Genomic DNA, 26,137 nt, shown 5'->3' with positions numbered 1-26,137 from the left:
ATCCCTCCATCCATTTCTTCATGAAGCTGCAGGGGAGAGAGCTGAGTTGGAGGTTGAACCTAATGGCTTATCCAGGGAAGATGTATCCATCTCTCAGGCAGGCAGGAAGCAGAATTCTGAAGGCTGTGAAGTGGTGGGGGAGGCAGAGGAGCCTCCATGGTGACTGAGGAGGAGGAGCCAGAGAGCCAGCTGTGTGGGGGAGGCCCAGGGAATGGACTTTCGGAAGGAGGGGGTAATCCAGTTGGTCCAGTGCTGCAGAATTGTGTGTAATATAAAGATTGTAAAGGAACCTTTGGATCAAGCAATTGGGAGGCTTGCGAGGCCACTGGTCCCTTTGAGAGGACAGATTCAGGAAAGAAAAGGGGGCGGGAACCAGCTGGAAGTCAGGGGATTGAAGATGGCGCAGATTGTAGGGTTTGACCCTATTAACAGGTTAATCACGTCCATGACTTTCTTTCCAGTGTCTTGGTGCTGAGCTGCCCCTGCTAGCAGAGCACTGCAGTTACCTGAGTTGGCGCCACAGTGGGGCAAATTCGATTTATTGAAAAATCGTTTCTTAATGAGCAGCTCCCCTTCTCCTGAACTCTATCTCACCTGGTTGGGTTCTGTTGTGTCCAGTCGAAGTGGATCCTTTTACACTTGAGATAACCCTTCCTCTAATTATGAATCATGGAAGGATATTATAGTGGTATGTCTTGTGTAATGATATGTTATGTGTCTGCACTACACCTAGTCTTTATATCATAGTAAGTCTTTAATAGTGAATAATAATACCCTTAACAAATGAACTCTGGCTAATCTTATGGCTCCTATTAGCATATATATATATATATATATATATATATATATATATATTTTTTTTTTTTTTTTTTCCCTTAAAAGGTTTTTGTGGTGTGAGTGATACACCATGCGAGTTCTAAAGTTTTCAGATCTGTGACTGCACAGCTCCCATACCAAGATGGACAGAACAGCCCTTCCTTGACCCAGGGAGCTTATCCAGGTTGCGTTGGGTCCATCTCCATTTTATAGATGAGAAAACTGAGGCATAGAGGGGTTAAACCGTTCTCTGAACTTGGAAGGAGTGGAATTCGAATCCAGAGTCTGGGCCGCTGGCCTGGCCTGGGTGAGACAAGCTCTATAAGCCCTCTTTAATTTTTAATTTGCTTTGTTTTCTGTACTGTCAGAAGCTGCCTCTGCAATCTGGAAAACCTGAACAGGTTAGTCTGCACGGTTCCAGCCCTTTGATTGACCAAATCCGACAAGTCTCCTGCAGACGTAAATTGCTCCCTCGGAAAGCTTTGCTCATTCCGACATGCATACAGAAGCGGGGACTCCAGCAGCAAATGCTGCTTGACGCTGACACTCGCTGGATGTACAAACGTCATTTGCTCAAGAAGTCAGCTAATTTCTCATGATGGAGGGCCTGTCGGCGGGCTCAGCACAGAGGGAGGGTGTTTGCGTGAGCAGATTGTAGATGCAGGCTGGACCAGTTTAATAGATTAAAGCTACTTAAGGAAATTTACAAAGACGCACCGGATAATATGTATTCCCCCCTCGCTTAGCGGTACCAGGCCAGCGTGTTTGATTTTCCTGGCAGTTCCTCTCCTAATCGGAAGTGATAAACCAAACAATCGTTCATCTGCTGAGACATGATGGAAGGTTGTGGATAATGGAAGTGAACTTGAATCCGTAGGGATTGGGAGGCAGGTCAGATTTCTGGCCCTTTGGAGGTGATCTTCTCCCATGGCAGGGAGTGTGGGACCAGCCGTGCCCCTGTGGGCTGCAGGGGAGGTCAGAGTTCTGAGGTGCAGAGGCGAGAACTGAGTGTCATCCAGGGGCAGGCAGGAAACCTGGCTCTTCTGGCCAGCTCCAGCCCTGCCTTTTGCCAGGCTGGTTAATCTCTGGATCTTAGTCTCTCTGTATTTAAGAAGGAGGAACTATCTTTACTCCCTGCCTTGCAGGGATGTTTTCAGTTCTTTAGAGGAGGAGCTAGCTCTGGGTAAATCTGAGGTATTATGTTTCAGTGCTGAAGAATGTGTGTAGGACGGGCAGATGGTTTAAGTGTTTGCCTGCCATGAGGACTGGTTATATGTCCACACAAACAAGACTAGCGAGTTGAGCATTGAACGGGAACCTGGGTGTCATCTAGTACTGTCTTATTTTACACATGGGGAAACTGAGGCCCAAGGAGGTGGAGCGACTCCCCCAGATCCCAATGGTGTGTCCCATGTGCCTTCCTCTTTTGACCTGCTTCATAACCACCTTGTTAGGAAGGGTGGGTTAATGTTTATAGTCCTCAGGAATGATCCAAGGAGGCTAGTTACTTCTTGAGAATAACCAAACTCAGACTATCGTGTGTTAGAAGACACACAGCCACACTCTGAGGGCTGCACACTGCGCTCCTTAACTGCGTCCTTAAAACCTGGTGTCTATCCCCAAAGTGTCCTTTCTTGGACTTCAGTGATCGTGGGTCTCCGCCAGCCAGCTCCAATTCCAGCAGGCTTCCCACCTGCCCAGGCTGCACCCTTTCTGGGGAGGCAGGGGATAAAAGGGGATGCAGTCTTGTCTGAGTAGCCCTGACAGTAGCAGCTCTATGAAGAAAGTCAGGAAGAATGTGTGGAGGGAAGGAAGGAGTAACATACTAGTATGAGTACTATTTATTGAACCTCAAGTATATGTTGCCTACTCTATTTACTTTATCCTTCTATCTAAGATAGATAGATAGATAGATAGATAGATAGATACATTAGATAGATAGATTAGATAGATTAGATAGATAGATGATAGATAGATAGATAGATAGATAGATAGATAGATAGATAGATAGATAGATAGTAGGTAGATATTCCTCTATACCTCAGCAACGCTGCCTGGGAGGTGGGGTTACCCCAGCTCAGAGAGGGTAATTCAGTTGTCTGAAGTCACACAGCTATCTATAGTGATGAGAGAATGGGCATTTGGCAGTTGTGACTGGGAGTGCCAAATCACGGCGTTGGCTGCCTCAGCCAAGGGGACCTTTTCTCAGCCTCCTGCAGCCCCAGGTTGAGGGGCAAGGAGACAGATGGTGTGGACTATTCTGAGAAAGCCAGCTTCACTGTGATTCTTCCCACCCTGACGTCTCAAGGAATGACTATTTAAAAAATAGCTGACCTTCTGGCTAGGCCTGCCTGGCCATTTTTAGTTTTGGAATGTCGGCTTAATAAGTTGGGTAGGTCAGTCTGTCTTTGTGGGATGTGTTTATTCTGGTTTTACTCCTCAATCTGCGACTACCCTGCAACTGTTGCTGCATTTCAGAAAGTGAAGAAAGTTCAGGATGGACTGATGTCCCCGATGGATATCTTTGTCTTTGCTCTTGTTTTCCCCCCGTGTGAACACTTGTCCCCTTTTTATCCCTCATTCTTTTATCGTTGTTGGGGTTTTTGAAGCTAGAATATTGGTTGCAAATGGTTCCATATGTCTTTCATAGATTTTCCTCAAATGTTAGCATAGTTTTTGTTCTTTATATTAAATTTTATTAATGAAATATTTTTTTTTGGGGGGGGAAGGGGAAATATTTTTTAATGGATGGGGAAAAGTACCGAGTACAAAGAAAGGCTGCGTGCCTTCCACCCAGCTCTATTGAATTTTGGGTATTTTGTCTTGCTTGCTTCAGATTGTTTTAAAGAAAGAGGTCTTCTAGTTGAAGTTCATTGTGTATCATGGGACCCCCATTCACCAGAGGGGGCCACGCTCCTGAATTTGACATTTTTCTGTACATTTTCAAAACAATGTTTACATCTGTATGGATCCATGAAAGTTGTGATTTTTCAAGCTTGTTTTAAGTGATACTCTGTGACTTTTTTTTTTCACTAAGCCTTAGGTTTCTCAGATTTTTTCCTTGATTCATGCCACCCCAGTTCAGTAAATTACAGCTGTGAGTAGTATTCCATTGTGTGCATGTTCCCCGATTTTTCATCCATTCTCGTTTTGATGAACACTTAGTGTGTCTTGCAGTTTTGTATTAGCAGCAATGCTGCCGCGAAGTTTCTCAGGCTCCCGGCTTGTGCACCAGGAGAGGATTGGCTGGGTCAGAGGGTAGCTTTGCTGGGAATTGCCAAATTGCTCTTCTGAGTTACTCCACCACAAGCAGCGTGTGAATTCCTGTAACTCCACATCATCTGTCACTTGAGATTGTCACACTTCAAAATTTTGCAAGTCTGATGGGTGCGAAAGAGAATTTCCTTGTTTCGTTAATCATTCTTTGATTACAATTGAGCTTGAGCATATATTAAGTGGCGGTTTGAGTTTGCTCATCAGGGAAATGTTCATATGCTCTGTCCAGTTTTCCAGTGGGTTGCCTGATTTTTCGTACAGTCTTGTAAGACAATCCTAGATAAAGATCTTTCTGGGTTATTATATATGGCACATGCCGTCTTCTAGTCAGTGGCTTGTCTTTTTGAACTTTGTTTATAGTGTCTTTTTTTAACCAAGTTTTACATTTTAATGTGGTTGTATTCATCAGCCTTTATAGTTTGTGCTATTTTGAGTCATACTCCAGAAATCCTTCCTTACCCCGAGCACAGGAAAATATGCTTTGGGGCCCAAATGAAGCGCATTTAGCGTTTGTGCCCATATTCCTTGATTTGCTTCGGTATTTTCCATACTTGCCCTGCCTGGGTGTCTCTGTGTGGAGCAGCAGAGGGGCTGCAGAACGGTTCACAGTGAGTGAAGGAAGGAATCGTTGCAGCCGTCCCCGGGCAGATGGGGTCTGGGCTGAACTTGGGGTCGGAGCAAAATCCTTCTTGACGTAGTGGCTGCTTCTGAGAGGTGCTGAAGTGCAGGGTTGATTGGCCCTCTCTGAAGCCTGACTTATCTGCAAGCCTGATAAAACTGGTTATAAAGTTGTCCTCTTCAGTTTAGCTTCACTGGCTGATTTGCACTCCCTGCTGCCGCTGCTGATTGAAGCTGAAAAGACAGAACAGATGGGGGACAGCTTCTCACCCGGGCACGTGGGTGTGTGTGAAAAGAGCGCTCATAGAAGTTCATCCAGAAGTTCTTTTCTTCTGTTCCTTTCCTCCCAGGAGCTAAGCGGTGTTCTGCAGACCCCACCTCACTTGCCTGTTGTAGTCCGCATGGAAGTGTAAATGGATTCAAGTAAAATTCAGATAAATTCCAAGAACTTGAGAGTATCAGAACCGCAAGGAGCATCAGGTTCTGTTCCCCAACTCATTCAGTCAGCAAGCATCTACTAAGCATGTGCTGCGTGCCTGGTACTTGCTCGTTGATGAGGACGTAGCAGGAACAGGACAGCCAAGGTCCCAGCCTCCCTGGTGGGGGAGCAGCCACTAAACCACTGGGTGTAATGGGATAGAGAGGACATGCCTTTGGATCAGCACCTTTGTCGTTTTGTTATTTTAGGGAGACCTACCATCTATCTAGCTCAGGAGTCAGTACACTGGCCCAGGTCCGCATGCTAAGAATGGTTTTAACATTTTTAAATGGTTGGAAAAAAATGATGCCTTGGTAATCCATTTTGATGATAGGGAACACAAACTTTGAACCTTAGTCAAGTGAAAGGTTCCCTGTCCCCTACCCTCCAGAGGATTTCGTCCTTCTCGTTAGTAGACCTGTATTACAGAAAACTGTTCTCAATTGTTGTGATCATGTTTTGAATTTCATCCATAAAAAATTGGTGGAATATTGTTTTCTTTTCTCTTATATAAGTACCTATATAATGTCTTTAATTTGGCCACCTGATTTGCGGAGCCTCAGTTATTTACTATCCGGCCTTTTACAGAAAGGGTAGGCAGACTCCTGCTCTAGCTGTGTAACCTTGGGCAAGTTACTTCTACAGTCTTTATTTCCTCATCTGCAAAATGGGCATGGTGCCTATTTCATAGGGCTGTCGTGAAGAATAAAGAGAGAACGGAGGGTAAACTCCTGCCATGTGTGACGAGCTTCGGTAGACATTAGATCTTTCCTATGAAAAGTCAGTAATGGTCGGTTTCTTAAAGGCCGTTGAAGGCAGCGTGAGGGGAAATGGGCACCAGGCGGGGCGGGGCTCCGTGCTCGCTCGCCTTCGAGACGCAGCAGCAGGAGGAAAGGTAGCCTCCGGTGTCCGTCCGGCTCCCAGCTGTGGACCTTGGACCTTGCGCCAGCTCCATCCTGACGGCTGTGCACATCTCCACAACGTGCATGGCGCTCCCCCATCATTCTCCTCAGGAAACTCAATGCAGCGTAACTAAAATATGTAAGAAACAGCTTTGGGCCCTTCATGAGGCTATAAATAGAGTACAAAAATAATTTATAAAGCTATTTCCTGCTGAAAAGAAACAAAATCAAACCTGTTCTTTTCCTAGACCTTTTCACTTTCTCTTTGCTTTTCTCATTAACACTAGCCATTGGCTTTCTTTGCTAACTCATTTTCAGAAGGAAACACAGCATTTATCGTGTTGTAACTGCGGGTGCTCCAGCTTCAGGGGAGAAGCAAACAAGAAAGCTGCCTGAGGGGCAGACGCTGGGCCGACAGCTAGGCTCACTCCGTCCAGGTGCTTTGCTCCATCCGTATATTGTTCCTGCAGTAAAATTACACAGGATTTTCAGTCACGGTCAGTGTAAACATGATATACTATGTGTCTAAGTAGGAAATCTATAAATGCCAAGGGTCGGCAATCTGGGCTGACCCCATGAGTCATTGTATTATCCCTTCTCACCAATTTCTTCCTCGGGTAGATGGGGAAACAGAGGCCGGGGCTACGGGCGTGAGCTCACGGGGCAGGGCAGTGTGCGGTCCAGACAGAGCAGGAGACCTGGCTGTGCTCAGGCACTTGGAGCCAGAAGCACATCCTCACCGTAGGCTCAGACATCCACACGTGACTGCTCCCTTCTTGGTGACAGCCAGAGTGCTCCTTGTAGGAAGACGCCAGCAGGAAGCAGTTTGTTTGATGAGAACCAAATGGCCCTGGGAAGTGCTGGGGACAGATGTCTCTCGTTCCATCTGACACTGATGCCACCGTGCGGAGCAGTCTGGAGTCGAAGGGACCTTCGGGGATTTTCCAGGGATGTTTACAAACAAATCATTGCAGACCAGCTCCCTTGGCACGTTCCGTATGCCCGTGCATGGAATGTCTGTGTGCGTTTGAAGAAGTGAGTCAAAGGGAAAACAGATGGTTGTTTTCGGTGGCCTAATAACATTATGTGTGTTGGCACCAGGCAGTGGGAAGAGGTGTGTTAATTCTCCAGGGAGGTTTTAGGGAAAAGCTATTTGAGATCTGCAAAATAGAAGGCTAAGCCGTCTGTGTGTGTCTCTGTGCATATGTTTGTGTATGTTGCCTTGCTGTTCATGGAGCCTGCAGGCCTGATTGTCAGGAAGCAAAGGATAAAAACAAGGTGATTGGGCAGAAATCTGAAAGCAGGGCCTGTTGATAGTTTGCAGATGTCAGTTTTTTGTTGCATTCTGACAAGGGGTATCCCCGAGGGGCAGAAGATCAGCGGAGAGAGAGAAGAGAATGTGGAACACTCCAGCTGTTAGTGGAATTCCCATTTCTCAGCTGGGAAAGTCAGTATCACTAGCTGCATGTTCCAGGAGAGTTTGGGCAGCGTGCAGCAGCTGTCCGAGTTTTTGCCATTGTCCCAGTTTTGGCCTCCTCATCGACTATAAATTTGTAGGTGCCAGAAATTTGGGGAGAAGCTGCTGCAGCTGATGTTTGCCCCTGTGCCCAGTGGGGGGAGGACCTGGCACTTTTTTTTTTTTTTCATTCTCAGTACAGATGGTGTAGTTATTTTAAGTAAGTGATATGCTACAGTGAAAATGGGCAATTCTTTTTCATTTTTCAGCTGGGGGGGGGGAAGGGAGGAGGAGAAACCCCGGCTAGCCAACTTTGTGCTAATAATGCTTGTCTTTTTGGATTCTAAATGTGTCCCAAGACACTGAGATGGGATAAATGTTTCAGCCACTAGAAAGTCCTGTTTGCGGGCTGAAAAGATTTCTCACCTCTTTTAAAGCAGACGGGGTAGTAATTTACTTGCACAAATCCATAACCCCCCCAGCCCCCGGTACCTTATTTTTCACTGCATATTACAGATCCTACCCAACCTTCGAGTGGGATGTTGCGGGGGTGGAGAGAACTTTCTGAGGAACAGTACTGGGCATGGGGCTGGGGGTAAGTCTGTCACTGCACACTTGGTTTTCTCCTCAGAGCAGCCACAGATACTTACCGGGGACCCACTGAGCACCAGGTGGGAAGGATGTAGAACAAAGCGATGCCCTTCTCTCTTTCAGGGCTGTGCAATCTAATGGGGAGATAGTACAGACGCATCAGTCAGTACAAGTAGGGGTACCAGAAAACGGGGGACATGACCAGAGTGAAAAATGAGGGGGATCAGCTTTAGATCGGGTGTCAACACAGGGGTCTCAGAGTAAGTGATAGCAAACAGTGGCCCGAAGGACAAGTGGGTTAGTTTGAGCTAGATGGGTTAGTTTGCTGGGGCTGCCATCACGACGTACCAGGGTTTGAATGGTTTAAACAATAGAAATTTATTTTCTCACAGTTCAGGAGGCAAGAAATCAGAGCTGGAAGTGTAGGCAGCGTTGGTTTCTTTGGCAGCCTGTCTCCTTCACTCGCAGGTGGCCGTCTTCGACCTGTCTCTCCACCAGGTCTGCCGTCTGTGCAGATTGTGTCCTGACCTCCTCGTGGCATAAGGACACCAGTCCTATTGGATGAGGGCCACCCTCACGGCCTCCTTCACTTGGTCCCCTCTTTAATGGCCCCATCGCTGAATTCAGTCACATGCGGAGGTACTGGGGTTAGGGCTCCAACAGAAGAATTTTAAGAGGAGGCAGTTCAGCCTGGGTGGAAGGTGGGTGGCAGAATCGGGGTCAGTGACCAGCATGTGCAGAGGCCTCACTGCAGGAAGGACGTGTGTGTTTAAGGAAATGGTTGGAAATGAGGTTGCAGAGATAGGCTGGGGCCGGATCACGCCGGGCCTTGTCATCCACGGCAGGAGTTTTAGATTTACTATAAGGGCGCTGAGAACCCATCAGTAGCATTTTAAAATCTCCCTCTGCTGTGAGGAGAAGGAACTGGGGGCAGTGAGAAATGAAAGTTGGAGGGTTGGTGTAAGCCAGGATTCCTCAATCTCAGCCCCGAAATGGACACTTCGGTCTGGATGATTCTTTGTGGGGAGGGGCTGCCCTGTGCCTTGCAGAAGTGCTGCAGTGTCCTGGCCTCTGGCTACTAGACACCTCAACCAAAAATGTCTGCAGATCCTGCCACATGTCCCCTGGGGTGCAAAATTGCCCTGTGTTGAGAACCACTGGTTTAAAGGGGTCAAGAGGTCATGGTGGCTTGGATTGGCTGGTACCAGTTGACCGAGGCCTACTGGATGGGTTTGAAGAAGATTTTTGAGGATGGAATCCATGAGATTTAACCTCTGATTACCTTGTGTTCTCCTCATGCTTTTGAGGCTGACGATATTGTCATTTTTCTAAAGCACAAGGCTCAGTGCCCCGTGCATGCATAATGGCCTTGCTCAGAAGTGCACACAGAACGTCCTCTGCTATCATTCACCAGGCCCTGGGGACCTGTGGTCCCGCCCGGAAAGCTTTGAGCCCTGCGGCTGGCAGGACCACCTGTCTATAACAGATGTGGTGTGGAGTCTGCATCACACCCTTTCATTTGTCAGGTCCACGTGCCGCCAGCCTGCTGACTCTCGGAGCAAGCATTTCGGAATCGAATCTGGCCAATTTTCTGCCTCCGGAAATCTGTTTATCAGAACAAGGTTTCACAATGGCAGCGACTTTCCAGGGAGCTTGGCTTCGAGGAGCTAGCTTTATAAAAGCAAGTGTAGGTGATTTCTAAATACAGCAGAATGACAGGTACGTTCTAGAGCCCTGAAGAGTTCCCTGCTTGCTGGTGGAGCCCAGAACAGTTATTTGGAAACAGCTGGAATGTGTGGGGTTTTCTGGGTTGTGCCTTCTGTCCAACATCTGGGTGTCCTTTTAGGCCTCTCACCTATGACTCCCCCTCTGCCATCTTGAGCCTTCCCCGGAGATGGTGCATTGGTCTCATGTTCTGCTCAGAGTGGGTGGTGGCATTCAGAGAGGCCTGCCTTGAGAGGGATTCTGATCATGAGCATGGGCTCAGGACAGAGTGCCGTAATTAGTGATGTCTGACTTGGTGATAGAATAGGGGACATAGTGGCACAATATGTTTGCAGTTCCTGATAATCACAGCTGCATGGGTTTTCTTCCATACCCGTCACTGCTCTGGGCTGAGCCTTCCTGCACTGTCTTCGCTACTTTTCTCTAGGCCTGAAGGGCCTTTACGTTCCGTCTCTGTATCTGGCAGCGTCCACTGCAAATGCCACCTCTTTCCTGGAACCTTTCTTGAATGCCTTGAATTTTGACTTTATATTAAGAACAGTGGGGAACCATTCAATGGCTTTTTAAAGTGTGGCTTTTTTAAAAGTAAAGCCATGATGGATTTGCTCTTTAGAAAAGTCCCTCTGGCCACAGAGAGGGAACAGGAGGGGAGGCAGAGAAGCCATGTTGGTAGATTGTGACAGTAGCCCTAGTAAGAGACGGTGGTGACCTGGGCTGGGGTCACAGCTGTGGCAATGGAGAGTAGCGTGCAGGATGAGGTGTTTGACCATTCATCGGGGTGACGGAGTGAGGAGGGGACAAAGGAGGTTTTTAGCATTCTGGTGCAGGTGGTCGGGGCAGGGTGAGGCCCTTCCCTGTAGCTGCTCTTCTAGAATTCTTCAGTGAACTACGAAAGCTCATTTTCAGTAGAACATTCAGACATGCACGCCCATTATTCAGTGTGTTGGGGCAGCTGTAATATCCGTGCCCCTGGGCTGATGTGGTCCTGCTGGCCCGTGGCTGTGTCCAGTCCATTTGGTTGGTGCCACTTGCTCCAGTTGTCAGATATGTTTAGTATCACCCCAGTGGGGCCATAACCACACAACAGAGGAAGCGTTCATTTCTGCTTGGAGAAGCAGCATAGAACTTGCACGCTAACGGGTACATAGGGATGTCCCGGAGACCCCCATGGGCCCAAGGGCATTCCAGGTGAAAAGACTAGCACATGTAAAGGACAGTGGCACGACATGTGGTGTCAGGGATCTGGAATGAGATGCTTCTCTTTGGCAACGCTCGTGAGAGAGGATAATGGGCCCTTCCCTGTGCCTGCCCCCCAGGCCGGTCTGGACTCTCCTCTTAGTCCACAGCCATAAAATTGTTCGTGTCCTGAGTGGTTTTCCAGCCCTACGTTTCATCTCTGCATCTTTAGGACCCAGCCCAAGTGTCTGGTCATAAGTGTTCAATAAATGCTCATTGACGACTCAGGAGGGAGCCCTGGAGAGACTGGTGTTATTCTGTTTGTTTTTTTCCCTTTTCCCCTGAGACCGTTTTACTTCCAGATGGCTCCTTCGGTGCCAGTCATTGATCACCCTGGCTCAGACTGGTCTTATTGATCTCCTTCTGGCTCGCTTGAAAATCTTTCCCCAGGGTCCCTCGGTGGCTGCGTTCCGCACCCCCACCCCCATGCTCCTGGCCTGCCCTGTTTGCTTTCCAGACTAAGAGGTAGCACTTTTGGGTGAGGGCCCTGGCGTTTTGTGACTGTTCACTGGAGTTTCATCTAAACCTCGGGGCTGGCTCTACACCTCCAGGAACTCTTGGCAAGCAAGTCAGTGACCTTGCTGCTCCCGTGGGGGCCTAGAGGCCTGAGGGTAAGTTTCAGTTTGGCCTTTCCTCCTGTGTGACCTTAGGCTGGCTGGTTTTGTGGGCTGGGTCTCCCATTTTGTAAAGTGAAATGATCTGCCAGTATCCCTGTGGATTTGGCCCAAGTTCAGGGATTCTGTGCTTGGGAGGCCACAGGGTCTGAGACCTGGCAGGAGCTGGCAGTTCCTACCATTAGAGTCATTGGGAGTCCAGTGCTCACTCCTGTCTGGAAACCTTCATTTTCAGTCACAGCTGATGGCCAGGGGAAAAGAAAGTGTGATTTCACAAACAATCTTTTTGAAGGAGAAAAAAGAAAAGCCAATGAGCACCTAATGTGTGCCAGGCATCGACTAAGGGCTTTCTCCGTATTTCTCCATTTAGTCCTCTCAGAATCCCCGAGAGGGGCAGGGATGATTATCAGTCCATTTCACAGATGAGGAAACTGAGCCCCAGAGAGGTCAAGTCACCTACCGGAAGCCTCGCCTGTACAACTCATGCCAAATAAGAGCCCTTTCAGGTCGGGGGCTCGGGTGCTTGCTGCCTTTGCCGTACCTTCTGATCTCCCTGTCCCTTCTCTTCGACAGAGAGCCAGCTGCTCCCGGGGAACAACTTCACCAACGAGTGCAACATTCCGGGTAACTTCATGTGCAGCAATGGGCGCTGCATCCCGGGCGCCTGGCAGTGTGATGGGCTGCCCGACTGCTTCGACAAGAGTGACGAGAAGGAGTGCCGTGAGTGCCTGGCCCCTGCTGGAGTCGGGGTGGGGGAACCTGGGGCAGGGGGCGGAGGCCCAGATCTGCTTAGACCTTGCATGTCCTGCCCGCTGCCCACCGTGGGGCCCCGCTGGCCAGCAGTCCAGCCCTCTCCACACTGCGCGCTCTCTCAGAGCAGCATAGCCTGTGCAGAAACAGGGGTCTCGGTGGCCACGGAGCCGCAGCTCTGGGAGAGCAGAGGACCCTTCCACCAGGCTCTTCTAACTCCCACTGTGGGGGCCTTTGCACTGCCTTCACCTTATACACGAGGAGTCTGAGACCCAGAGGTCATGCAGCTTCAGTCTGTACCAAGCAGCAAGCAGCAGACCTGGACTTGACCCCAGGACTGCCTGACCCCAAGGCCCGGCTGACCCCAAGGCCCGGCTGACCCCAAGGCCCGGCTGACCCCGTCTTGCACATCTTACGCATCAGCAGCAGTGTTGGTGATTAAATCAAGTGGAGCATTGTGCCACGTACCCAGCACGGCGCTGGTACTGACTAGATAGTGACCTCCTTCCGCGTCCCCTTTCCTCTCCCGGAAAGGCTTGGGCATCATCTTCAAATGGGTACCAGCAGGGCCTCGGGGGGTCTTTCTGACCCTCACCCCCCACCTCCTTCTTCAGTCTCTTACCCATTTTGTGCCCCCGAAATAGGCATGAGATTTGGATGGGGGGTAATCTGGGGGCACCTGGGAGGGAGTGGAGCGGCGTCCAGGGTACCCCGTGACCACTCCTGCTCTCTGCCCTGTAGAGGCGTATTCCTGTTTCTCACCAGAGTTGGTGCCACAGGTTGAGCTCTGCTGTGGCACCGTGGCAGGTGGGAAGCACATCTGAGGAGTACTGGGCCCCCAGGTTGTCTAGTGGGTGGCTGCCTGGGACCACACAGCTGGGCAGTGCTCCTTGGCTCTTTCCTGGGTTTTGGACAGCAGGCCATGGCCTCTCTGACAGAACTGTGTTCGGGCTCTCTAGCTGCTGTCTCTGTGGCAGCCAGCTGAGGAAATGGCTGAGGAGAGGCCGCTCCTGTGAACTTTTAACATAGCTGGTACCAGGATTTGAGGCCCAGTCTGTTGACCCATGGGAAGGAGCACAGGATTTGGAGTCCACCTCTGGAGACCCCCTGCCTCTCCTCCCTCTTACACGCCCTGTGAAGTGCTCCTCGGGCAAGCTGCCTGCTCTGAGACTGACCTGTCGCCTGTCCGAGGGACCTAATATTCCTGCTGCCTGCCCCTGCTCTTCAGAGAAGTTTTTGGGAGCGTGGATTGGGAGTATTTTTTTTTTTTTGTAGGGACTGTTTTCATTTTGTTGGTTGCATATGATTTTTTCTGAATAGACCACTATACCTAAGGAGTTTTTATTTTTGCGGAGCTTTGTGTCTGTTTCAGCCTTCTCTGTTTCTGGCTTCAGAATTGCTAGAAATTGTCATTTGAGTTTCAAATGAGATAGCATCTGTAAACTCTATAATCTGCCCAGTTTTGAGCATTAGTAACACTATACAAATATGCGGAATGACCATTTTTAGGATGTGGTATGTATTTGAACTCCAGAAAACGCAAATTGCCCTTAGTTGTGGGGGAAATATGCAGCACAGGATAAGTTTGTGGAAGAATGCAAGACTGGGAGTTGAGACCCAAGTTTTGTTCCCAACTTTGCCAGTAGCAGCTATGTGATACTAGTGTCCTCTGTGACATTCTGTGTCCTCTCTCAATCCAGTGCCATGATGGCAGAACTCGTGTGCAAACTGGAAGAGGTGGTGGAAAGAGAACATAGAGAAAAAAAGGTGGTGGTGCTGTTTGGTTTGGTTTGGAACAGGCTTGTCTTGGCTGTTCCCCATCATTTTTTTCTCCTCATTTCCCACCCTTAACCCCCAAGTGCAGTAGAGACTTGGTTGACATTTATTTAGTCTTTTGATCAAAACATAATTTAAAAAACCAAACCATACACACAAACACATACATTTAAAAAAGAAATCCTCTCCTCGGTTGCCCTTCTTTTTTTTTGTCTTTAAATTATAAAAACAGAAGAACACTAGAAAGTTTAGACACTAGAGGGAAGGAAAAGACGTCTTTTTCTAAAACAAGTTCTACTTGCATCTACATTTCTTACGTAGTACCTTCCATTCTAGGAGTCGAGGGTGTGAGCATTGGAGAAAGAGTGTCTGTGTCCAAATGCCAGCCGGCCCTCCCACCCCTCTCCCTCCACATGTGGTCTCAGGAAAGTTACCAGCATATTCTAAAGCTTAACTACTGAGAGGCCACAATGAGAATTTCTTAACCGTCTGGTAGATGCACTGTAACCTAACCATTCTCCTATTTTTGGGTATGTAAGTCTCTTTTATTTTTTCACTTCTGCCGATCAAAATGTTTAGAATCCATTAAGGAATTTATCCATTCCGGGAGAACTGAAGATGGTTTCAGCCAGAGCCAGGATGAGCCGAGCTGAGGTACCAACTGGACCATCTTTTCAAAGGCACTGCTAGAATGGCCAATTTAGAATTTGTGCCACCTCCTTTCGTGTCCTGCTTAGAAGTTATAAAACCCTTTCTCTGATTCTTTGGAACGACTTAGTACTTACTGGGAGGAGAGTGAAGGTGGCTGATAGTCTTACCACAGAGAGGTGATTGCCTCCAGTGCCCTGTGAAGTAGCTTTGGCATTTAGAAGATAATACACATAAACAAGGAGAATTCTTGCCCATTACAAAGGGTGAGAGAAGGGCCTGGCGAGGGATTTCATGGTGGGGTACGAGGCATCGAGCAGCTATTCCGTGTCTACAGCCCAGGAAAGATTTTCATAAGATGGGGAGAAACTTTTTTTTTTTATCATAAAGGTAATAAAACAACATTGTAAAAGTTGGGGGGAATAGGGAGAATAAAAATAACGTAATCACACAGAGTCAGTACTGGAGCAGAATTGTTAGCATCTTAGAAGTTTTCATCCAGGCTTTTCCCAGTTGTAATCACCATTGATATACATGTTTATATTTTGATTTTCCCCCCCAGATAACATTTCAACATGTTAACATTTTTCTGTTTTTTTAAAAAATATTTCTCTGTATTATTTTTAGTGCTTAAATAGTCCATTCACTTCATAGAATATAGTTTACTAATTCATTATTTGGAATTCCTGTTGCTTCCAGTTTTTCACTGTTTTGAAAGGGTGTTTGCTGTTGTGAACGTGAGAGTAGACATGACTGCCCCCCTGTTTTGAGAAATTTTCTTAATTTAGATTCTCAGAAATGAAATTACTGGGGCGAAGGACAGAGCCTTTTCTGGCTCTTGATACAGACTGCCCGCTTGTTCTGCTTAAGGTTGGCACCAGCTTGCTCTCTCTCTGGCATCCTGTGAGAATTCTGGCTTTATTTTAGTCTTGGCAACATTGGGTAGTATCTTAAATATTATTTTTTTCTGATTCACTTAATCGTTGAAAACAGTTACATAGTTTAATATTTTTTATTAGCTAAAGAGGTTTAATGTTTTCCCATACCCTTATTTACTAGGTATATTTCTGACTTTGTGAAATATCTATTAATGAACTAGAATAAATTTCCATCTGGGTTGAATCATTCCATTTTCCGCCTCGTGAATCTAGAGAACCTCCTTCTTAGAGCTTTGAGAGAAGGGGCTCATTTTGGGATAGTTTGAGTATATTTCTGTTCTTGGTTAGTGGAATGCCCTGAAGGATCGTTTCATCTAAATAACTTTTTTTGAGGAGTAATAAAAGCAATGGAGATATGTTTTAGAGAAACGTGGGAGCTTCATGAAAACACCGATTATGAGCTTCCTCGGGGCTGCACTATGGCAGGCATGTTGCATTGTACCAACTCATTTGATTATCACAAGCCTTATGGGGAGGGGACTGTCGTTAGCTCCAGACAAGGAAAATGAGCCACAGAGAGATTCTGCAGAGCTTTCCCTGTTGCCCAGAGAATAAGTCCCCATAACCTTCCTGCACCAGAGACCACCAGTGGAGTCATTCCATCTTTCTCTACGTGGATCTGTGTTACTCTACTGAAGGAGACTGTACTTGACGTTATCACGACTGAATCTGCCTTGTTAAAAAATTAAGACATGTTGGTACTGTTTTTGGTTCTTTTTCCTGTGTAAATGATTTCTAAAATGGTCATTAGTCCTGAGTCTCTGAAAGAAGAAACTGTACTTTCATTACTGCCACTTGGTATATTAATAAAGTGGGAATCCAAATGTCCAGAACTCACAAGTGACCTGGAACCCAGAGCCTTAAAGTCTCCTTCCAGCTTTGTGGCGGATTGTAGCTGCCATCTCTGTGTCCTAACCAAATGCGGGAGAGACAGTGGACGTTTGAGATTCCTGTCACAGTGGTTCATTATCTTCTTGGGAGAATTATATTGACTGATATCTTTGACCAGGCATGTACAGACTTTTAAGGTCTCAGGTCCTTTCTGTTTGTGTGTGTGTGTGTGGGGGGGGGGGGGAGATGGGGGGGGGTTGTGGGGGGAGGTGAGAGGAGATGGAGATAAATTCAATGGTCTCGTCAAATGATACAATTTTCATGAATCTCCAAGTCCAGCGACGGAGACAAATAGGTGCAAAATGGAATTAAAACTTATTTGCTTTTTCTGTTCCCAACCATTTCTTGAGCATGACTTTTAAGTGTTCTGGTGTGAGGGTAGAAATCCGTGAGCTAGGGTTGAGAGGGCAAGTTTGGAATAATGGTCACGGGGAAATATAAAAGGGGAGGACGGGGGCGGGTGGGGGGGCAGAAACTCCTCCTTTCCTTTTCATCTTTCTCATCTTCTGCCTCTAGGTGGCGCCACATATAATGTTTTCTTTTAAACCTGGTGCCACAAGGCCAGCAGAGATGAGGGGGAATAAAACTGGATTCTGAGTTATTATCCTTACCAAATTTTAGCAGCAATTCAGCTATTTCACCAAGGCACCTAACGCTTGGCTCACATGCAGAATGCCCCAGGAAATCATGAAGTTTCTACAGGATGGATATGGCTTGCTGCTTCTTCTCTTAGGCCCTTCTGTCTTTTCTCAGAAAAGGGGATGGTGACAACTGACAGTCTGTGGCCTAGGAAGGCAGTCGGTGCACATATGTCAGATGCAGCTACAGTGGGGTTTAGTTCTCCCCTTCAGCTGAGTATGCAGCAACACCACTGCTATGGGTTGAGTTGTCGTTTTCTCCCCCTCCTCTCTTTCCACGCCCCTCCTCCACATTTATATGTTGAAGTCCCAACCCCACCCCCACCCCCCAGCAGCTCCGAATGTGACCTTATTTGGAGATAGGGCCTTTATAGAGGTAATCAATGTAAAATGAAGTCATCAGGATGGGTCTTACTTGCTTATGATTGTGGCCTTATAAAAAGGGGAAATTTAGATGCAGAGATACATACAGAGGGAAGACACGGGAGGGGACATAAAGAGAAGATGGCCAGTTACGAGCCAAGGAGAGAGGCTCAGAACAGATCCTTCCTCCTAGTTCTCAGAAGGAACCCACCCTGCTGACACCTTGATTTCGTACTTCTGGCCTTCAGATCTGTGAGATAATACATTTCCATTGTTGGAGCCACCTCGTTGTGGTACTTTGTCATGACAGCCCTCACAAACTAATCCAGCCATCTACTCGTCATCTCGCTCGCTTTCTAAAACTTATTACATCGTGAGTGACAGCTGTCCCACCACTGTGTAACAGGATGACATGCCCATTGCCATTTTTTTCTTTAACAAATTGAAAGTAAGAATCTTACTGTTGTGGGTCGAATTGTGTCCCCCCAAAAGGAATGTCAAAATCCTAACCCCCCAGTACTTCACTATATGACCTTATTTGGAAAAGGGGTTATTGTGGATGTAGTTAGTTAAGATGAGGTCATATTGAAGTCGTGGGGGCCCCTAATCTGAGCAGACTGGTGTCCTTGTAAGAAGACAGTGTGCAGATATGAGGGAAGAGGGCTACGTGACAACAGAGGCGGAGATTAAAGTGACGCAGCTGTAAGCCACGGGACGCCAAGGATTGACAGCTGCCAGCAAAAGCTACAAAGAAGCAGGGAAAGATTCTATCCAGCGTCTCAGAGGGAGTGTGGTCCTGCTGACCCCTTGATTGCAGACTTCTGACCCCAGAAATGAGAGAGAATAAATTTCTGTGACTGAAAGCCACTCAGTTTATGGCACTTTGTTTTGGCAGCCCTAGGTAACTAATATACTTCCCAGGGACGATGAAAGCCATTTGGGTTTTGGTGGGTCGGCGTAGCCCAGTAGATATGGGCCTTCTTTGATTAACCTCCCATTCCCCTGCCATGTCGCCTCACCTCTCTGCAAGAGTCATGCCCTCCATTTCTGCTCAGTCACACTGCCTTGTCATGTGATCGAGTGTCCCTTTTTTCTAGGTCTTGATTCTGGCAAGCCATTGTTAAGTGCCTAATTTCAAAAGCCTTCTGAAGAAGTTGAGCTTCAGAAAACAAATCTGGCCCTTAAAAGAGTCTATAGAATATCACTGAGGTTTAATGCTATGTTCATTAAACACTTCAGAATGAAAACTCACCTTCCTTCACAGCACTCACTGTACTGAAGAAGAAATCCAAGACCTGTGGGTGTTAATGTTGTCTCTTTTCTAACTCAGTCCTTTTCTTTGTGTATTTCTGTTTAAATGTTTCAGGTAATAGTGGGCATGTCTCCCACTTAATCTCTTCCATCTCAAATGTGAGACCATAAGCCCCGTGGTTAAGAACTGGGGTTTGGGGGCCACACAGTGCTGGGTTCTACCCCCAGCCTCTATTTATGACCTCTGATCAGCATTTTCCCTTACTCTACACCCATTTCCTCCTCTGTAAGATGGGGTTATGGCAGTAGCTACTCCAGAGGCAATATCTAAAACATTAACTAGCTGGTATGCCCAGGCCCTAAGCCAGTGACAATGAAATGACCCGAAACAGTAGGAATTGGTTCCCTGTGCAGACAGGGTGAAGATCAGCTTTGCTGACCACAGAGGATTGTGGGAAGTCTTAGATGAGCTGATGTGTATGAGGCTCAGCATTTGGTAAGTGCTGACATTATTCCCTCAGTAAATGCTGATGACATGACCCCAAACCCAAGTCAGTCTGACATTCCCGGCCCTAGCCCACCCCTCGCCCATCGCCCCAGAACCCTGCTTTCCCTTGTCCTGCACCCTCTCTCTTCCTGCTCTCACTGACAGCCGAAGCCATAGAAACACCTTCCTTTGCTGGGTCAAAATCTCCTTTTCACCTGAGAGTCTTGAACACACAGTCATGAGCTGTTATGAAATTCTGTTTAGCTTAGAGCTCTGGGGAGCCAGCCAGATACTGAGGCTGGTGCAAAAGGGAAGGAAACAAATATTTGAGGGCCTGAGATGAGCCAGGCAGGCTCTTTGGTCCCGGGGGGAAGTTTGGAATAGCTCGCCTGCATTCAGTAAGGGACCCGTGCAGTAATGGACCTGCAGTTGCCCCCCACCCACCAGAGGGGCCACCATGGGCTTGTTCCCAGCTCTGCTGGAGCCCCACACAGTTAAGCACCTACGTCGATTTTGATAATGGTATTTTGCTTCATGGCTTGAACGGTCTTCAGTCTCCATCTTCACTACGTTGGCTTGAAACCAGAACCCCTCCCTGTGGCCTTTTAGGACTAGAACTTGTAGAAGTAACAGCCTTCCAGACCGCCCCAAATTGCCAGATGTGCTCTCTGTGCCCTATGCTGATGGTGAGGAAAGACTTGCAGTCCAGATGTTGGAATCACAGCATAAATTCCCAGGTTGTCACCTGACAGCTGCATAGGGACATTTCCAGCTTATCAGGCTGCACTTGACCTTATGCAAACTTTTCTTAAAAAAAAAAGAAAAAGAAAAAACAAGCTGTTTGAAGAGGCCAGGAATTTTACAAGTAGGCAGAGAAATAACAAAGTGAAACTCTCTGGGTGTATTCGTTCCCTAAGGCTGCTGTAACAAAATGCCACAAACAGATGGCTTAAAACAACAGGAATTTATACTAGAGGTCTGAAACCAAGGTGTCGACAGGACCGGCTTACCCTACAGGCTCTAGGGGAGGGTCTTTCCTTGTTTCCCAGCTGGCTGCCCTAGGCTTCTCCTGCTCAGAGATGCAAGCCTCCAACCTCTGCCTCCACCATCTGTTGCCTTCTTCCCAGTGCGTCTGTCTCTATGTTCAAATTTCCCTCTTCTGAAAAGGATACCCATCATTGGATTAGGGTCCATCTCACTCCAACATGACCTCCTCTTAACTTGGTTGTGTACGCAAAGACCCTCTTTCCAAATAGGGTTGCATTCTCAGGTCCAGGACACTAGCAACCAACCATATCAGGTACCTGTTTGGAAGATAAGAGCGCCCAGTGACCAGCAGCTTCTCCCGGACAAGCCCTTTACACTCAGCTCCCTGCTACGTGGGTTCTCCCTGCATCCACGTGGGGTATTTCATTGTTACTTCTTTTACCCTCCTTTTTATGGAATAAGACTAGGTGTGTCAATAGAACAGGAGTGGTTTGAAAGCCTGGGGAGGGTGCTTTATATGAGAAGATAAATATTACAAAAAGAAAAGTCAGCTATATGTAGTCTTACCTTCTGTCACCTGGAGCCTTGATCGCGCCACTTCCGTGATGAAGAAAGTGCATGTGGCAGCCTGTGAAAGTTCTGTGCCTTTGAAAGGCACAGGGTGGGAGGTGCTGTAACTAAACTGATGCCTGCCGCTCTCTTCCTTGCTGCCCACCTGGGAGGAGGTTGGGAGGGTTCCCAGCCAGATGGAACAGCCGTTAGGTTTGGTGCGTCCTGCACAAAGACACTAACAACGTATTAGTGGCCGTTGTTTCTAAAACTTGCACATAGAAATCGGGATTATCAGGTTTTCTTGAAAAGTCCAATTTAGCAGTGGAATGTTCTCTTCGCTCAGTGACCCTTGTTTTCCCCCTGCCTCTGTCATGCATTTCACCATCTTGCTCATTCTGCGGCCTCCAGTATTTCACTAATTCTAACACATGCATCTTTTTCACGTGTTCAGATCTCTGAAATCGAGATGCCTCCTATAAGTGATGGGATAAGAAAACATGGTGTCCTGGTTTAATTGGCAGCGTTTTTCTTTCTGAGTTGTACATAAAATAATTGCAGGCCTCGTAACCGGGGGCATCTTGGATTCAGTGAAATACAAGAGACTTTCTTTGATCATTCACCCAAGGGTTTCCACCAAGGGTGCTGACATTTCCAAACAGATGACGGTACCACGTGTATGCATTTTCCTTAGGGTGCTGGGGTGCATAGCAGTGGGAGGCGGGGGTGCGCAGGGAGGGCTGGCTATTGAGCCACACTGCCTGTGTTAAATGCTGGCTCTGTCACATGGGAGTGAGCTGTGGGACCTGGGCCAGGTACTTGAGCCTCAGTTGCTCTAAATCCCATGCAGTTTTTATGAGGATTGAATGAGCTGAAACCTTGAAAACCCTTCACACAGCAGCTGGCACATTGTAAGTGCTCAGTAAATAGTAGTACTCTTGTTGGCAGTGTGGGGTCACATTTTTGGTTCACATCCCAGCCTTCCCACCAGCTATCCCCTTCCCTTCTTTGAGCCTCAGTCTTTTCATCTGTGAAATGGGAGCAGGTCTGAAAACGGGAAGTGTAAGAAATGAAATGTGGCAGTGCAGATGTCAGGCACACAGCAGGCGCTGAGTAAAATGTGTGCTCCCATCTTCTCCCTCCCCAGCGAAGCATTGCTCCCGGAAAGGGAAAGTCTCCAGAGTTGCCAGAGCGTTTCTGATCCAGCCTCCCTTGGGCTCCTACAGTCATCAAAGTTGGGCTGGAAGATGCTCCATGCATTCTACTTTCTAATCAGCTGTATAAGCTATGGAAGGTGGACCATCCTTGTTCAGAAATACTGTGAATGTTGCGACCAGCTGCAAGTTAGTCAAAATGAGCATCTTCCCTTCTCTGACACGTTGTCAGAAGACAAAACCCCGGGACCCTGTGATAGTCTGATTTTGAGGGGTGTGCTGCAGGGCAGCCCAGGATGGGGGAGCAACATGCCAACTCTAGTGCTCTCGAGCCCCCATAAACCCCCTCAGAAAGTGAGAAGAACTAGACTCTTTACCAGGGGTCCTGGAGCCACCTCCCTTGGAACTGGGACAGGGGACCCCAGACTCTGGTTGGGAGAGAACTTAAGATAAGACGTCCTAGAGCCTAGAGAAAAACTGGGAAGAGTTTGTCCAATTTAATTTCTTCCTGGAGGAGCGCAAATCTTTCATTTCTGAAGTCACCAAAGCTCTCAGTTCTTAGAAAGTTTTGTTTTATTAGTTAAGGTTCCTCCACCCCCACCCCCGACTCCCCCAATCCCTGCTGGTGTCATTCTAGTTCTGTTCTAGTGTTGACAGAGACTCGCATGGTGTCTACCAGAAACACCACGGAGCCCCTTCTGGTTTCCAGCTGTTGTTTGGGAACTACCCTTGCTTTCTTGGAAACTGCCAGTTGAAATGCCAATACCATCACCGCCTATGTTAGTCATGGAGTCATCTTAAAGTCATCTTTTAAATCGACTTTTGCACAAATATCAGCCTCACTTATCTCACCCATCCTCCCTGCCACCTCCAGAGAACTCCGTTATCAGCATGGCGCCCGACGTTCTCCCGCCTGCAAGGGGAGAATCTTAATGAAGCAGCACTGAGCCGGGAGGGTTGCTGTTCCTGTGTTGCTGGAATGAGTGTAGCCAGGTCGTGCCTGTCATTCAGGCGCGCTCTCCTTGCCAGGACTTGGCTGTAACTGCAAGATGTAGTCAGCGGTAACAGGCTCCGTAATTGCTAATAAAATTTAAATGGCTGCAAAATCACAGAACATCAAAAAAATTTTTTTTTTCCTGGCATATCTGAATCTTGCTGATCCAAGTTAGGCTGTGGCTACGCCGTCTTTTCACTTTTATTTTTGTATGCGGGCTTGCACTTTCATCTGCGACACCCGTCGTTTGCAATTGCCTAATGGCTTTAAAAAAATCCAGAGACAGATGACAAAGTAATAACTAAAAGAATAGGATGTGGTGCATTCATAGAATTCAGACACGTGACCGCAGAGATTCTTTTCCTAGTTAACACTTGAAGACTAGTTTTCTAACAGTTTAGAGTGGGAGACGATGGGGTTAGAGAATCTTTGAGGTCAAAAGGTAACTGTATAGCCCGGTTTAAATAGCATTTCAGGAACTTTTGGCATGTGACGTGCTGAATGTCATGGCTTTGTTAAGATTGCCGAAAGAGGACCGCCATAAAATGTAGGGAATCAGTGGTTGGAAGGGAAGGGACTGAAATAGGTGACATGTGTGTATTCCTTGTTCCATGCACAGCAAAGCTTCAGGTTAATTCCAGATTAGCATATGGTCTCTGACTCCTTTGGAAAGGCACAGTTTGCATGTACCTGAGCTGTTTATTCCTGTCATCAAGGCCCTTCGTTTGGGAGGTGGTGGGGGTGGGATCGGGGGGTGGCGGCAGGGAACCCGGCTCCCATTCTTGATAGGATTTAAATCTGCAGTGGATTAAAATCGTGGCTGCCAGTTGTCCCTTGTCAGGTGCAAGGGTTGTTTGCTCCTCCAGTTCTTTGGGTTCCAGCAGTAAAGCTCGTGATTTATCCTAACCTCCTGAGCTAAGAGAAAGTGCTCCGGGGAGGGAGCGGACCCCTGTGGGTGAGGGGGCAACTGGGGAGGAGGCTTTCATGGTCCGCTGTGAGCATCAGACGTCCCAGAGCACAGGACGGGCAGCCCACTTGCACGGCAACGTGAGGGAGGTCACCCGGCATGATAGATCATTTTCCCCTGGCCGTTTTGAATATTTTGGCCACTGAGAGCCTGCCCGTGCCCATGCACTGGTTCTGAACCTGCACAAGGCTGTCACGGTTACCGTGCCACGTGTCTTTAGGCTTTTTTCTGTTGCGCCCGCGGCACAGCCTGCTCCGTGACGCACGATCACAGACCCTGCTCTCGGGGCCCAGCAGCTCCATGGAGGCCGAGCCAGGCTCCGTCAGGTAACAGGGAGGAGATGGGCGTAGCTGGGAACATGGCGGGCAGCCACTCGCTGTCTCACATTCAAAGCCAAACCAGGTTGCTCCCAGTTCCCTGGAATTGAGGACACTGGCCTGTCTGATGCTGGGAAGGGGTGAGGGAGAGAGGTCACCTGCTGCCACGGTAGGTGTGTTTCTGGGGTGCCTGCAGTGACAGTTCTGGGTGTTTTGATACAAGGCCAGCCACTGCACCCACCTCGTTCCCCACCCCCGCCACCACGGAAGACCCATCCTGAGATGTAAATGGAGGTGAGACACCTTCTCTTGCTTCATTTCCCCAGTTAGCCTTTTCTTGGCAGTGTGCTGCCATGTTGATTTTAGTGGTGACTTGAAGAAGAACCTGTCTGGCCATCCTGACTGAGGACTGGCTGTGGATTCACAGTTATGACTCAGCCTCTGCCCATGAGTTGTTCTGGTCAGCTGAGATGCGGATACGTACCAACACGGGATGAGGCGTCCCAAGAGCTTCACTGGGGGTGGGAGCAGGAGAAGGCTGGGAGAGCTGTGCCAGGGGTTTGGCATTGGTGGAAGGAGAGAAGGGAGGAAGAAGAGGAGGGCAGGATGAGGCTCGGACTGCATGCGGCTCCCTGAGTGGTTTGGCCAGGCCCATGGGAGGTCCTGAACCAACGGCGCCTGCTGGAGGACTCCTGAGGGCCAGTATCTGGGGCCATCAGTCATGCTCCATGCCCTGGGAGATGTCAGGGGTGCATTTTCCTGACCCTCACAACCATGGATGAGCTATGTTCATGCATCATTAATTCATTTAACAAACATTTATAGAGCACCTACTGTGTGCTCGACATTTGGGGGCACTGGGGGAAATGGTGAAGCAGGAAATCCCTGTTTTATGACAGGTTTAAGTCAAGTGAGGAGCTAAGCAGCAAACGGGCTTTGCAGTGAGGTCTGATCCTCGCTGGCAAAGGGGCACATCCTGGATACTATGGGGTCCTACGGGGGGGACTCCTACTCACCTGGGGCACCCAGGGTGTGTCCCGGAGAACCACTGACTAAGCCGAGACTGGCAGGGTAAGGATGAGGTCACCCAGTAAGAGGTGGAAGAACTTGCAGGGACAGAGAAAATCTAAATATAGCCTTAAGAGTAAGAGAGGGAGGTGGGTGTTTCATAGTGATCCTGTGGCTGGGGGGAGAAGAAGAGAGATTTTCAGGGGGTATTTACAGAAGTGGTGGGGGGTCATCAAGTGGCACCTTGTAAAACAAGGGAAGGACATTAGCTGTGTGCCGAGTGGTCAAGAATCTGATGAGTGGGTCATTCATGCTCTACCACCTCCCAGCTGTGTGACTCTGGGCAAGTTACTTAGCCTCCCTGTGTTTCAGTTGCTCCATCTGTAAAATGGAGTAGAAATAGTTCAGTTCCAGATGAAATAGCTCTCTGTAAAGCTCTGAGAATTATACCTGTCACGCAGTAAGCATGCAACAAATATCCATTGTACTTCTTGTCATCACTTCATGCTTTAAATTTTCCTATACAAAAATCGTGGTAAAACTGTCTTAAATGCTTCCCTGCCATCATCAGTCAAAGAGTCACCAGAGTTATCAAAATGACATGACTAATAAGGTTTTTGAATGAATGGAGTGTTGTGTTTTCTCCATGGCTCAGCATGAAGCGGCTCCATCTGATATTGCCAAAAACAAAATAAAAAAGACCAAAG

General features: G+C 47.9%; 1 protein-coding gene across 3 annotated transcripts in view; it reads left to right on the top strand.

Moving 5' to 3' along the window:
* LDLRAD3 (low density lipoprotein receptor class A domain containing 3) overlaps nucleotides 1-26,137 on the top strand; it is a 222,268-nt gene that overhangs the window by 54,488 nt on the left and 141,643 nt on the right. For all 3 annotated transcript variants that reach the window (XM_081062969.1, XM_081062970.1, XM_081062971.1), the window contains exon 2: nucleotides 12,286-12,432. In XM_081062969.1, coding sequence (XP_080919095.1) covers nucleotides 12,286-12,432 — 147 coding nt within the window. The remainder of the gene's footprint in view (nucleotides 1-12,285; nucleotides 12,433-26,137) is intronic.

This window comes from Rhinolophus hipposideros (genome assembly GCF_964194185.1).
Source record: "Rhinolophus hipposideros genome assembly, chromosome: 10".
Lineage (NCBI taxonomy): Eukaryota > Metazoa > Chordata > Mammalia > Chiroptera > Rhinolophidae > Rhinolophus > Rhinolophus hipposideros.
Note: the sequence above shows the minus strand (reverse complement) of the source record. Positions and strands in the feature narration are given on the sequence as shown.